This window comes from Bactrocera tryoni, chromosome 1 (assembly GCF_016617805.1).
Source record: "Bactrocera tryoni isolate S06 chromosome 1, CSIRO_BtryS06_freeze2, whole genome shotgun sequence".
In the NCBI taxonomy this organism is placed as follows: Eukaryota; Metazoa; Arthropoda; class Insecta; order Diptera; family Tephritidae; genus Bactrocera; species Bactrocera tryoni.
This window is the reverse complement of record NC_052499.1, coordinates 27,516,055-27,529,942: the sequence shown is the minus strand read 5'-3', so window position 1 is coordinate 27,529,942 and position 13,888 is coordinate 27,516,055. Positions and strand designations below refer to the sequence as shown.

General features: G+C 38.0%; 2 protein-coding genes across 2 annotated transcripts in view; both read left to right on the top strand.

Annotated features, from left to right (window-relative positions):
- Window positions 1-13,888, top strand: part of LOC120766489 (ras-like protein family member 10B) — a gene marked incomplete at its 5' end in the record, with an annotated part of 138,530 nt that overhangs the window by 100,179 nt on the left and 24,463 nt on the right. The window lies entirely within an intron of this gene.
- Window positions 10,885-11,468, top strand: LOC120782479. Its single transcript, XM_040114774.1, has 2 exons — window positions 10,885-11,161; window positions 11,227-11,468. Exons 1-2 carry the CDS (start codon window positions 10,934-10,936, stop codon window positions 11,356-11,358), a joined length of 360 nt encoding a protein of 119 aa, XP_039970708.1. The 5' UTR covers window positions 10,885-10,933; the 3' UTR covers window positions 11,359-11,468.

Sequence of the window (13,888 nt, the reverse complement as noted above, 5' to 3'; positions counted from 1 at the left end):
GACGGAGCTTTTCCTTGTGCTAAGCGTCAATTTACATAGCCGTATTAGTTTTGCGGGCATACCAAATTCAGACATCGCGGCATAAAGACAGCTCCTTGGAAATGTTTTAGTTTTCGATTATTGGCGTGACAGCGGGTGTGCCAAGGAACATACCATATGTAACAGGTTTCATCAAGATACATATCTTAATTTTTACTCAAGTTACAGCTTGCACGCACAGACGGACTGATAATCAGACAATCACTCGGATTTTAACTCGTCTTGTCATCCTGATCGTTTCTATATAACCCTATATCTATCTCGCTTAGTTCTAGGTGATACACACAACCGTTAGTTGAACGAAACTATTATACTCTGTAGCAACATATTGCAAGAGTATAAAAAGAACAATGCATGTGAGAGAATGAAATCGAGCGCTAAGGCGACCGCAATAACAACAGAGTCATGTTATGGCAGTCGGTATTGTTGTGAGTTTATTAAATTTTGTACGAAAAAAGAGTTGCAGCAGCGCTTTTTCATGCTTATTGTTTTTTACTTTATACAATGGAATTTTTTACATTTTTTTTAATATGAGATGCATACGGTATTGTGAGCCCTTGTTGCCATGTCGATACGAATGTGTATTAGTGCTTATACCGTTATAAATAACCAAAGATTAATTCTCAACCACATGAAGTTATACTTATAGTTTCGATATAAGCGTTTACCGTTAGAAACAACAGTTCAAAAATATACGTTGAATCCCAAAAGAACGACGAACTAAAGAAAAATACTAGAGTATTTTGGCGTAGTTTGCCATACATTTGTTACAGTAGATCGGGCAGTTATATGTCGAAGACCCCATAAAGTATATATATGGTATATACATGATCAACGTCTACTATAAATACACGACCTAGTTACTGAGTTTTTGAGCTATAGATCTGAAATTTCCCACAAGTCTTTTTCCTTCCAAGAAACTGGACATTTGTCGGAATCAACGATATCGATTCCCCATGGCATATAAGTAGTTGCAATACAAACTGACCGATCAAAATCAATATTTTATAAGCAAAACTTTCCCATTTTACTAGATTAACCCGAATACTCGAAACTTGTCTTTGTTCAGGGAAACTTTACAATCTCCTAACATGTTCAGGTCGCATCACTGAGAGACATAGCTAGCAAGCAAACAAACCGATCAAAAATAAGATAAAGACAAAGGTCTAGCCTTTTATGATATAAGAAAATATACCCTTCAAAAATGTATTGTAGCTTCGTTTCTACAGAACTTAATGTTTTTTTATCATTTCTGTATCACTTGTGGATGGATTCTTCCCCAACGAGGGAGTCCTTAACCATATTTAGGGTATCAGATATTAGTATACTATATAAGGATCAGAGAAGACCGATCTAGCAACCGTCTCGCATAAAAATTATTTATTATTTTTAACTATTGGACATATTCGACATGGACTCGACACTGATTTTTGAATATAGACCACGAGCTTTCAGTAAATCACATAGAATTCGAAAGGTGGCTGTAGGGCAGTATTAATTACTTACATACACTACTACACTACTACTATATATTACATATATGTATGTATGTGTACAAGTATGCAAGGGCCTTTGCGTGCGGCTGTGAATGGGTGTGACTGTCAATGAGCGAACATTGACTTAGGGCATCTTTTACAATTCACTGCGTTTTCAAGTGATTTTCTCCGCCATTGTACCGAACTGTTGAGACGGAATGGCGCGCACAAAATTCCGCCAGGCAAAAGGTTATTGGATATTGTCAAGTACGCAATGGCTTTCCGAACGACGAGACGAGAGTGCAAGCGCAAAAAAGAGCAATCTATGTGTGTGTGTGTGTACATATTGAATTCCGAAAGGTTGGGCATTGTTTAAACGACATGATAAGCCAGCAGTTTGTCAACGCACGCCAGGACGCACAGGCGTATCCTTTGCAGATGTAATGCAGTCAGTGGCAGGGAAAGGGCAAGAAGCCAAATTGTGTTACTTGGGGTCACGAAAGATGCGAATCATATTTATATAAAAGACAGAATGCCTCATATCGGCAGACTGTCTGTGGAGTGAATGTGGACGTGCGTAGGCGCAAGCGAAGGTAGTTAGGAAGTTGTGTTGCTTTCCTGTTGGAATATGTAGGTAAGTTTGATTTGTCAGAGATTTTTGTTATATAAATGTATCATAAAATTTTTCCACTACTACGATAGTTCGCAGTTTCTCAAAGAGTAAATCTTAAAGTAATGTCGCACCTTCGAGACATTTGTAGGCGATATAAAACTCACAATATCCCTTATTTTCTGAAGCATAATCACATAAAGTATTCTAAAGTCACTTATTATTCGAAACTCGTTTAACTCTTAGCTAGTTTAACGCGAAATACAATTCTTCAACGAGCTCCAAATGATATTCGTTAGTGACTACCCAACGCGTGATCCTTAATGAGCAATTTCCTTGCACTCTCAGGCACAAGAGGACTTTAACAAATCTTAAAGCTAAGGATATCTTTTTATAGATCCAATTTTTCCCATAACTTCGTAATTTCGGAGAAATGCATTCTTACGACGATCAACATATATGACATTTGGAGACTTTTTTACTTGAATGGAATTCAGCAATGGAATTCTCCACGATGAGCTAAGTTATGTAAATCGCATGAAGTATTTTGCGAGTATTTGGCCACGTTTAAGATTAGATAAGGTTGGGTCATATAATATATTTTGCAATGAAGCATTATTGTTCGTCTCTTCCCTTTTAAAGCAATTAGGTATAGAAAGAGGGAAGCAGGAACTATACTTTTCATACAGTTGAACTATACCAGACATGGCTAAGTGTTTCACGACGCTATCAGGATTTTGGAGGCACGAACTTTCTCCGGATTTACGGCTAGCAAAGCCGGCGTTGGATGGACCAAAGTTACGACCATAAACGAGTGTAAACAAAATTTGTTGACCTGAGAAGTTTATCTTCAACTTCGACAGAGGAACCACTCTCCTGAATTCAGTAGCTATCTACCGAAGCGTCTAAGTTTTGAAAAGCATAACAGCTTTGGGATTTAGTTCATGTAAGCGAAAGTCGCATCATGTTTCCTAAAATTCGGTACCCAAAAACGAAACTCTCTTCCATATCTGGTTTTGTCATCAGTAAACCAACTTGTCCGTGCTTGACAAAATGGAGTGTGGTAAAAATAAGAAGATTACTAAAAATACTTCAAGTCTCTCAGCGGAAGCTATTTGGCTGAATACAGAGCCACTATGCGAATGAGATTGAGTCAAAGTTTTGTTGTTAATGTAACGGCTACCTATTATAATTCCGTAAGGATGGTAAGAATTAGCCCAGGAAACTGTATCCAGTCCGGCCGATTACCTTGAATGTTGCCAACAACCTTTCTTTGTCCTTTCCCCATCTGCTGCCGGCGAACGACTTGAGGACGCGGTCGTATGAGTAGTGAAGGAGTACAGTCAGTCAAAAGTCACACCTAAAATTTTGGGGTTATTAACGGCATCGACTGCAATATTAAGGTCAAGTCTGTCGCTGTGGATTTAGAGGGGGAGAGTGTTAAGCTTCGTGCAGCGAGGAAGCGAGAAAGGTAAGAGAGATAGCCGTTTACTTGTCAGCGCATGTCATCGCATCCATTGCCCGGCGTCATTATCGTGCAATCATCAACGTACAAAGTGATAGAAATTCCCTCTGGAGGTTGCGAGAGTTTCGAGGTGTAGAAGTCACACACGGGAAGAGGACACCATCTCGTGGAACACCTTGTTTAATTCTTCCCAGTTTTGAGTTTTTACCTCGAAATAGTACGGATGATTAACGACCGCTCAGGTAGTTCATGGTCGACCTCTTCAGTTCCGAAAAGAGCGTAGTTTTTTCCATGTCCTCAAGTAGCGTTGTGTGATTGACTGTAACAATTTCAACGCTTCGTGGATCGTTCTCTCGCAGGGTGGTTTCTGGTTAAGGCCACGAACTATCTGGACGTTTATGACGCTAAGTGCTTTGGTGGTACTCTGAACATTTCGGAAGCCATGGTGATGATGTGCTGGGCTCAGGTGGTGTGTGAAGGTAGAGAGTAGCAAGGCCTCAAGTGTCTTCACTACTTGAAGAATAGAGTTATCGGACGATAGAAATCTCATTTGTTGTCGGGTTTCCCAGGTTTCAGTAGTAAGACCATTCTTCCGATTTTCCAAACATCGTCTATTTGAAGAGTAGCCAGCGACATTGGGTCAAGGTCATATTCAGAGTATCTATTCTAACGTTAGTCCAACTCATTCTGACAAAAGAACAACCTAAAATACATATAGCAATAACTGTGAAGTTCATAACCAGCACATCACAGCATTTAAGGAAAAGACTGCAGTTAGTAATGAAGTGTAGTTTAGTTAGCCTGAAGAACTCGAAAGATCACATTTGGTTAAACCTTTGCAAAAGCTATCGGTGGTCTTGTAACTTCATTCTGAGGAAAACACGAGAAGATTCATACTCATAAAACAACCCTCGTAGCGTTCGTATGTTCCGTTATAATCACACACTGAAGCTGAACAGCCGCTGAGACTTTTTTTGCGCCATTTTCTATATTTGACTGCATTCAACTTAAGGTTTGCTACTGCTCTATATCCACTTCTTCCACACGCTTCTCATTCATTTTTGCTTATCTCGAAGGAATTTCATTTTAAATTTAATTTATATGCAAATGTATACAGAGCACGCCACTACAATGGGCCACAATCAGCTGGAGCATGCCTGTTCCCAGTTGACCCTTACAAGCCCAGCTTGGCTCGTAAAGGACCTGCACACACTTGCCCAGTAAATATATGGTACGAGTATACTCATGTACAGATCTATTTATCCACCTCAGCTGAGCACCTTTTTATCGATTTAATGCGATGCAGGAAATGCAAAAGTAAATTACCGTTAGTGCGGAAAACTGACTGCGGGCGATAGATGGCCAGTAGGTCGCCGCCGACAATGGGATACCGAGCGAGTACGACAGGATGCAGCAGGCACAACGCGGATGTGAGAGAATCGCATGTGGCCACAAACGAGAAGCAGAGCAAGCAAGTTCAAGAATAACATTTAATTAATGTAGGTAAAAGATGCAGTGAACGCCGCTGAAAGACGAAAACCACAAACACACAACACGTAATTTAATTAAACGTAATGAGGCAGTGAGCGTGCGAAGGAAGTGGGGTGTAAGAGAGCACCCAACCAGAAGATACAACATCACATTGAGTCAATCAGCAGATTGCATGCCAACGAATGAGCCTATACTTTTATCAGCATTAGGGTATGGTAAAATGTAAGGAGATATTTTTTTTTTTAATTACTACTACGGCAAAAATTATTTTCATTCGAAATTAAAGTATTTGCATTTGCTACCTACTAACCTCGTGCAAGCTGAATTTACTTCGCTTTTTCTTCGTGAACCAAATTCGAGCTGCGAGGATTATTTAGGGAAATGAAATAGGTCAAAATTATAAAAATTTGGGTTAGATGAAAACATTTATTGGCTAATGTCCAGGCAATTCAAATTCGTCCTATATCTTCAGGTCATAAAAGTGAGCAGTATCCCCGAAAAATATATGTAATTGACTACTTTAGCTCACTGCTTATTTCTTCCAAGTGACTGTTTTGCTTAGAGTAAGCCAGTGTCAGTCTGCCAACAAATTTTCTTCTATGCAGTGCCCCTTCTACGAAGGATGATTCTGACTCTATCGAATGAGCTACGTCATCTGTCAGCAATTTCGTTGTTATGCTTTTGAGTCACAACAGTAGAGAGCATAATACATAAATCCACTCGCTATCCTTCTGCTCATTTCCAGCCGTGCTGACTAGACGAGACCAACAGAATCAAGTTTCAAAAAATTCCAAAATAATGAAGTTTCGAGAACTAATTCACTGTTGTAATCTCTTTTTTCTTCTAAATAGAGAAAATAATGTATTTTTTACAGTCCATTCCATTTTATCCTCCTTACGTAGAAAACTCCTAAACCAATCATAATTTTAGTATACTAATTACGACTAAACGACTATGCTAGGATTTCAGACCGCAATATTCTGAAAAAACTAACCATTTTGGACGAAACAGATTAAGTTTTTCGAAAATTTCAGAGATTGACTAACAAATAATATCGGTTGTCGGTACTTATTATCTATTCTCAAGGAAGCAGGCTATCTATTTTTTATTGGAACTTTTGAATCGAAAGGAATTTTTCTTCAACTCCTCTCACGTTTAGGCAGCAACTGGAAGAACCGCAAAAATCTCTCCAACAAGCATAAAAAGAAGTAGATACGAAATCGAATTCTCCCAATTTAAATTTTGCATTTACATCCTCATAAAATCACATATTCCTTTACCCACAAAAAACCGCTTGCTTTTTTTTTATGGATGTGCGTTTAAGATATTTTTCGTATTTGTACGCAAATGTAATTGAAATTCTAATAAATTGAAATATTTACGAGCTCCGCTATGGCAAATCAAATAAACAGCGACACCAACTGCAAACAATCGCGCGCCGAGAGATGTCAACCGACGCGGCAAATGCGGAAAAGGATACGCCTTGCTGCCTCAACGCAAACGCTTGCTCTCGCTTGGCTTCCCCAGCCCCACATAAATATATATTTACATGCATAAATAACATACACACATATTATATATAAGCGTATGCAGAAGTTTAGCTATGCGAGCGCTTGTGTTTGCCGCAATGTGTATCCGCTTCACGCAAAACACAAATATGCTCATCGCTGACAAATTGCATTAGTGATATCAACTTTAAGGTTATGTGCGAGATTTAACAAAATAACTGGAGTGATAAAAAATGCGCCCCTTGAATACCGATTTATTAGGGCCGACGTTTAGCAAGACTTATGGCATTAAAGTCTTGACACATGTTAATTAAGCTTATGGGTTGCACTTAGACCAACCAAAGTCCTATTATGACGCTGTCCAATATTCATTACAATTTTAGCAGTGTAACAAACGAGCTTTACTAAAAAAATTTGAACGTTGACCTTTCAAAAGTTTCATATCTAAGCCTTAAATCTCATAAAATAATCGTGGCAGGTAACTCCGAGTTCGTGACATCCAGACATCGATATATAATCCTTCTTTGATTCGAGCGTAAATGCAATTCATCAAATAAGTAAAAAAAATATATAGATTAGATCCTCGAAATAGCATAACATACCAGTTTTTTCACAGTTAAATCTCGACTAGTGCTTTTGGGTGTCCAGTAAAATATTTTAAACTCTTTGAATGTAAGACCTGGCAGAGTTAAAACGTGAACGATGTTCATCACGACATAATTTTCTTGGAGGTGAAAGCTAATTGAAAGGTTTTATTATATTCGGACACTTTCTAATGTTCCCAGGATGGTCTTTATTTATATATGTATTAAAATTATAATTCACAAAGTTTATTTAAAAATGAGATAATATTAGCACGGGAGGCTGCGTTCACTTTGGCGGTTGAAAATCAAGTGTTGCTTTTGATGTGCCGGTGATGCCACTCAGGTTAGAATTAATATTTCGCATAGGGTTACCTTACAGAGGTCTCAAAATCATTGCTAAGGTATACACTGAACTTGGTCTCATGATATATTTAACTATGTATGTATGTACTTCATATTATTTCCTAACATGATCATAGGATTCCGAACACAAATCCTAGAGGCCTGCCTTACTAACATACTATCAACTTTCTTCAATACTCACGATCTAAAATCTCATAAAAAGCGTTTGTCTCTGTCATCACCAGTCGAAAATAACCAGCCAGTAAGTAAAAGAAAAACCTCTTCACTTAACCCTGAAAGAGACACGAGAAAAGAAACAACTTTTAGAACGATATTTCTTTCATACTATATATTCAAACCACAAATTGTTTCTAATGATTAATATATGTATATCAAAAGTATACCGGTGGAGGGTTAATAACTCCTGAAAGAACACCTCATCTCATTATTATCGGAATGAAAGCGGATGGAAGTTCTATGGTCCTCGTGTGGTATAGTACTTAAGTCTCAGCGATCAGAGGCGAGTGCCTAACAATACTTGTGCGAAAACAAAGTCGTTCAAATTCGAGGAGAAGCACAGAGAACAAGAAGCCCCAGTAAGGTACGTCTCTCTCAATTATAAATTGTGTGACTGCACCTAAAAACAAAGATGGATTTATCTCAGCACTTCCTTATTGATTATCCTTAGTAAATCAAAGTGAAAATCTCTAAATTTTCTTAAGCTGAAGCACGGATTCGCCAGTTATCACAGCAGCCGGGCTGGTATGCGAAATAGATTGCAGACCACAACACACACAATCGAGTCTCAAAACATTCGGGTGCCTTTGATTGGAATATCCACATGCAAAAAGCTAAAGTGGAAGATAAAATACATCACAAAACGACCCATTTAAGCATAAGCCGCGAGCAATTAAAAATTGAAAAGTAAGTATAGACATAAGAATTCCGCAGTAAGACAACATATGGTCGTAAAAGAGAGAGGAGTTAGCAACAACGCAAGTTGTAGGAAGCCATATGAAAAAATCGCTTTGAATATACTCTGCTCCTATAAGAAAACGCATGTCAGCAATTTTCGGACACGTTTGGAACGCAGCCAAATGTCATGGATGAGGCCAAAGGCAGTCTGTAACCCGCAAATTTCCATGTATGATAGCTTGTATATGAATGCATGTGTGCGAGAGTACAAGTGTCACTGGTGCTTTAACTCACTTAAATCGTAATTTGAAAGATGTGCTAGACATACAGGCGTAGCTTGGTGGGAAAGAACGAGTTCAACGAAGGCGAAAGACATGTAGACGCGAAAACACAAGACCCCAAATGAGCTGCAGCATGCATACTTATATATGTACATATGTATGTTTAGTGGAAACTTAAGTACATACATACTATACATACATATGTAGACTGTACCGCTAGGAATCTTATTACTACATTCGAGAGTTAATTTAAACTTACTTCAAAAAGGGAGTTTTAATCCTCGATTTTATCTGCCCTCGAGTTCATGCTTTGTTAAAGACCATATATATTTTATTGTTTTCTGTGAACATCTGTTCTCCGGTCCGGTACCGGCAACTAATTTCTCTCTCCGTCTTTGCTGTCACACTCTAATTTTTTGTTGTCTCCCTTCTCCTCTCTAAATTCCTCTCACTCTCGCTATTGCACTCTCTTTGTTGCATCTTTCTTCCTCTTCTCTTTCTGATCCATTTATCAGAATGAAGACAAACGATTTGAATCATCCTCGTCGCAGTATATTTTTTTTCTCTTTTCTCTTCTCTCTGATCCATTTACCAGAATGAACACGATCCCTCACACAACAGTCGCGTGGTTTCAGCTTAGAGCTTTTATGCTTTTCATTGTTCTCGTACAGAATGAGTCCAAAAATAGGGACGACGACATAGTGCTATAGAATATTTGATATTTATGGTCTAGTTCAGGGAAATCAAACTTAGACGTTAGAGTAAAGAAAATAGTAACAGCACTTTACACCTGTAAAAGTATAAACACCACGTGTAAGCCATTGGCTCTACCGGGAGTTGTAAGACGATTATGACATACCGTATATTAGTATGGTGGGCAATGATGGAAAAGAAATACGTGGCGAAGGAAAAATGGAATAGAGCTAGATGCACAAGGACTCACGTATAATTATACATATATACCGATGGGTCCAAAGTAGTAAAATGAGTTAGATACCACAATCGCCTTTTGACTGCCAGGCCACTGCCAAAGCCTTCTTGTTCTCACAAAGAGTGTGCTCACGACAAGAAATATGTTTGCTATATATATACACCATTGACTACTCTAAAATATGAACTTTGGACAAAAGCTCTAAAATATGAACAATATTGTTGTCAATAACGAATTTAAAGCGCTTTGTAATTTGGGGAATTCCGTAGTTATTCGCATTCAATATTCATGTACATATGTTCATATGTATTTACCCATCGCTCGAAAATGCTTACATGTGCTCTTTACAGGGTTTGTTTTTGTCTACGTCAGTCGTCTGCCTCTTTATTTTCTTAAGAAATAATCAAATGTAAATAATTTTGAAACATGCACACAAAAAAGCATACGTTTCTGACTTTAAGAGACAAATCCGATATTTTGGAATGCTTACGGAAAGGTGCAAGTGTTACAAATTTAGCAACTAAATATGGAGTGGCAAAGTCTACAGTATGTGGAACAAAGAAAAATAAAAATGCTATCCTTAAATGTGTTAACAATACATTTATGGGTTCTGAAAAAAGGAAAACTATGCGTCCATCAGAGTATCCAAAATTGGAAAAATCGTTGTATAGATGGTTTTTGCATATGAGGGACAAAAAACTCCCGGTGAGTGGACTGATGTTAAAAGAAAAGGCGAAGGTGCTTCATTGTACAATTAAAGAAAATTGCCTTGATTTCAATGCCAGTGATGGATGGCTCCAAAATTTCAAAAAGATATATGGCGTTCGGTTGCTCCAAGTTTCTGGGGAAAAACTATCTTCACAGCCCCAGTTGGTCGATCCATTCAAAAAAGCTCTAAAGACGAAAATGGAAGAGATTGGTTTAAGTCGGGAGCAAGTTTACAACGCCGACGAATCCGGTTTATTTTGGAAACTTTTACCATCATTAGAAAAAACAGCCCCAGGAGCAAAGATGGAAAAGCAAAGATTAACATTCTTGTGCTGTTCAAATGCGGAAGGATCTCATCAACTCGAGCTCCTTGTGATAGACAAGGCCAGAAACTCCCGTTGTTTTAAGGGGTTTGACTGCCCTGTTCATTATAGACATTCAAAGTCCGCTTGGATGACTGCCGCTATCTTCAAAGATTGGTTCCATCGTTCATTCACCAAAATGTAATCAGGATTACAAAATTTTATTACAGAAACAGTCTTTTGGCTTCCGTTGCTGCAACAGGATGTGACTTGCTAGAGTCTATGAAGCAAATTTCACTTAAGGACGCTATTATTACCCTTGAATCTGCATGGGATAAAGTGGATGAGGCTGTGCTATCAAAATGCTGGAAAAATGTTTTGAGTATGCTTGAAAATCAAGAAGATCCTGAAGATGAAATTCCTTTGAATATCCTTCGAAGGAACTTGAATATGAATGTGGGGGACTTGGAGGAGAGCGCAGCCAATCTTTTACAAAACTTGAGACCTGAGGTTTGTTTTATCAGAAACGTAAACTCAAAAAAGTTGTATTTACTACATATTTATATTCACTGCAGATTGGAATCACTGCTTGCGACGTTAGAGAATGGAACGAGGATGCTATTGAATTCAATGAAAATGAAATACAAGAAATATCCGACGAAGACGACTATACTGTAGAGAACGATTACAGCAAGAGAAGCTATTGACATATTTAATAATGCTGTGGAATGGGCTGAAAGTGAAATGGTTGAACAAAAGGAATTAAATGTATTAAAGAACCTAAGGGAAAAAGCAGTTTTTAAGGTGGTTGAACAAAAGAAACAGCAAAAGAGGATTACCGATTTTTTTCCAAAATGAGCTTCAACTTTTTATAAAATTAAAATATGTATAATATGAAATTATATCTACACTGTTTTGTTTACATGCAACATTGTTTTACTTGTGTAACCAACAAAATTAATAAAACAAGTTTATTTTGAAGTTTAAAATAAAAAAAAAATAATTTAATTCTACATTTTTTCGTTTTTGCACCTTTCGTAAATATGAACAATCTCGCAAAAATTAACAGTCCTTGTTTTGAAATGCCTTTAATTTCATAAGGGATCTATTGGATCTAATATCATATTTCACGATAAACCTTTCATGATTTCTGGGAGATAGTGATATTCCTAATAAAGAGGCACTATACTCGAATCACCATAATCCACAAAACAAAACTTCAATTTAGAGGGACTTGGAGTATTAGAAGGATTCATTAAAACAATTTTTTTTTTCAAAAAGCTATACAATACAGACACCACCACCACCATACAACGACATTGTGCAAGCTATCAACAGGTAGAATAAAAAGACTCTATAGAACATCTGCCATGCGAATGCAAGGCTTTGTATAGGACAAGAATCGCAACTATTGGTTGAGAATTTTTTGGCCATGTCAAGGAGGTTGCACAAATAAAACTTTTTATATTGTGAAACTTCGTTAGAATCACTGGGTGGTTAAGAGAGAACATAACACAGTGATGGGATTTTAATCCCGGTGGTTTCACAATAGGCCCCCTAATTCCAAATTGTCGTCACTTCGAGTCGTAACTGATTTATCTTCTGTGCATGATTTAGTCCCGTGATATAAAGGGTGATCCATTTCGAGGTTCCCTATTTCAAATTTAATGGGGGGGTGTTAATTGTCATTTGAAAGAACATTCTGTGGTTTTTAGTTTTTGATTCGCATTTCGAAGACTCGTTCCAGCATTTTGACTAGTGACTGGCGAATGACACCCTCGTTGTTTTGCTAAAAGTCCTGAACTTACATATCTCCACAGAAAAAAGTTTAACGGCGTGATATCACACGATCTTGGTGGCCAATCGACCGGCCCAAAACGTGAAATTATCTGTCGGGTATGATGGCGTGATAATGGCCATCATTGTCAGTTACGTTCCGACCGACCGACGGAGGATTCCACCGACCACAAACCATACCAAACCGTTATTTTTTCTGGATGAAATGGCAGCTCTGGAATCTCTTTAGGTTCCTCTTGATCCCAAATGCGGATATTTTGCTTGTTTACATCACGTCGGATCTTCTTGGAACATTTCAAAATAGAGCGAAGCGACGTAAAATGCACCACGTCGTTCCATACGTCAATCTGAGTTGCGCACGACTCCGAATCGGCTCTCCGTGGTCCTTTTGTACACTCTCATCTACGGCTGCTATATTTTCTTAACTGCGTGACGACCGTTGTGTATTCGATCGAATCTTGTCCAGTAATGAATGCTGGTTGTCAAGATGGCCGATTATATTTACCATAAATTGAGCAAAAACTGAACAAAAATAACATAACAGCATGACACGACTCACGCGACATCTGTCAAAAAGGCTATTGAAAGAATCACCCGTTATAAATACGTCTGTATCGAAGGACGGTTTGTCGATGTGTCATTGCTCGTGTAGATGTTCCTCATATGAACTGCCGCAACAGCTGCGAAATGTGACATATTTGCGCTAGCAGGCCTCGCCTAGGCCGACTCACAGCATGCCTGCGCATAAATAGCGGACTTGTTTTCTTTTTTTCGTTTACGTTATCAGCGTGTTTTTCCGAGCTGCGGTTAGATGTTTTTTAAGTGGAAATTTATGTTTAGTTATATGTAAATATGTAGTCCAAATTATCGCTGCTTTGAGCCGACGCCGATTACATACAAGATGCTTCTCTTTGCATTACTACATATAGAGGCTAAATGGAAGTTTTCAGATCAATCAAACATATATAAATACATATCTACATACATATGTGTGCACATTCATATATGTGCATATATTTTTCTTACATGCTTGTAAATGATATTTTAGGCGCTTCTGTTGAATCAGCTATTTTCTTTAGGCTACCATACATTTCTTTGTAGCTGATTGTTTTTATTATCTTACTACATATATACTCACATACATACATACACATATATATACTCATATGTATTCTTTATTCACTTCCATGTCATAAATGTTTGAGATCGCATAGAAACAAATGTTTGTCATTTGCGTTTAGCCGGTCAATAGCTTGGCACACTGGCCATAAATGAGCGACCAATAGATGTGCCGTTAAGCGCTAAAATTTCGCAATAACACAAATAACGAACGCACGAGAATTGAATATATTGACAGCAGCAGTTATGTTGTGAATGGCTGTAAATTGAAATCAATACATTTTATAGAGATGTGTGTGTCTCCCGGCAAATGAGAAGATT